The following is a 1,477-nucleotide window of genomic DNA, read 5'->3' as shown; positions in this document are numbered from 1 at the left end:
CAAGTTTCACCTTCATAATTGTTTGGCGGTCCGGAATCATCATTGTCACGCCACGAAAAAGAATCTTGAGGTTTTCCGGCAACTCTTGTCGCCCGGCGTAACCTGGGTTCATCGTGATGAAGAAGCCAACGCCAGGCATGAGGTCCGTCACCTGACCATCAATAAAAATAAATTTCTCCTTGTGCTGCTTCAGTGCCTGCAGGACGCAACTCACTTGCTGTGCCACGACAGATAATACAGGGAGATCGATACGATTGAACTCATCAAAGCATCCCCATGCATTTGCCTGGGACAGACCACGGATAATTTTTCCCATTGCATGACGATCCAACTGGTCAGAGCAGTTAAACACGACGCAAAATTTACCGTAAGTACGGGCAAGATCTTTTGTCGTCTCCGTTTTTCCGGTACCAGCCGGTCCAGCGGGGGCCCCACCCATGTACATTGCAAGAGCCTGAGACAGGGTGATATAGCAACGATCTGTCAGAGGTGTAATGACAAGACGTTCCTTAACGCCCAGGTATTCGTTACAGTACTCCGTGTCTGAGTCGGCAATAGAAATAATGGTAAGGTTTCGCTCTGGTTTGTAGTAGAAGCGAGCCTGTTTTAACCAATCAAAGTGTGTGAGTTCCTTGATGGAGGCTTTTTGAAGGTCAATGAACACCTCTTGCTGATGAACTTGAATCGTAATAAGCGTCTCCACATTGGTACGCATGCGTTTTGGTTGTCGTTCCAACTCTGCTGACGTCGTCAAGTTGACAAGATAATTCTTCACCGAGTCGCACTTGGCGCGTGAGGAGGCGGATTCCTTCCCACGTGCACGCATGACACCCTTCGTGATGCACTCTGTCACATCGGCGGTCCAAAAAAATTGAAGCATTAGGAGTGAAACCTGCGCCGGGTAGCGTTCAATGATGCTGCCAAGGTAGTTTGTGTTGCCAAGAAGCGTGCTGAGTTCCGTGACGCTTGCCTTCACCACTTCCCGCACCGTGGCGGTCATTCCAGCACACAGGCGATTCAGCCAATCCTCAACGTTGCCAACACACGGCGTGGGTTCCCGCATCATGAGCGACTCGCCCTCTCCGGAGATCATCTCAACAATTTGAAAGTACGGCTGCGCTCCCGCCTCCTTTGGCTTTATGCGCTCAAAGCGCACGGACGCAAGACCGTCAAAGATGGACGCCAGGTGTGGCTGAATGGACTGTGGATCACTTGCCTGAGACAAAATCTCCAGCAATACCGTGTCGGACACAAAGTAAAATCTTGGAAACAAATTTCGCTTCTGCTCAAGATACAAAGAGAGTTTACGTTGACATTCGTCAAGTTGTTCCTTTAAATTCGGCAAGTTCTGAAGTAATTCGTTCTCATAGCAGAATTCCAGGACGTTTGGCATCTCATTTGCTTTATTCATGATCTTCTGCCATGCCTTATCAATCATGGCAAAGCGCTTCGCCTCCTGCGGCAGCTGCTTCATGAT

General features: G+C 49.2%; 1 protein-coding gene across 1 annotated transcript, besides 1 other annotated feature; it reads right to left on the bottom strand.

The window, feature by feature from the left end:
* Positions 1 to 1,477, bottom strand: Tc00.1047053511869.9 (dynein heavy chain, putative; the record flags this gene model as incomplete). The annotated part of the gene is made up of 1 exon (XM_797232.1): positions 1 to 1,477. A coding segment is annotated over one exon (1,477 nt), but the record flags the coding sequence as incomplete, so codon positions are not given.
* Positions 1 to 1,477: a sequence feature (haploid, Esmeraldo-like haplotype).

The sequence above is a fragment of the Trypanosoma cruzi genome, genomic scaffold (genome assembly GCF_000209065.1).
Source record: "Trypanosoma cruzi strain CL Brener 1047053517181 genomic scaffold, whole genome shotgun sequence".
NCBI lineage: Eukaryota > Euglenozoa > Kinetoplastea > Trypanosomatida > Trypanosomatidae > Trypanosoma > Trypanosoma cruzi.
The sequence above is the reverse complement of the archived record's forward strand: the minus strand, read 5'-3'. Positions and strand labels throughout refer to the sequence as shown.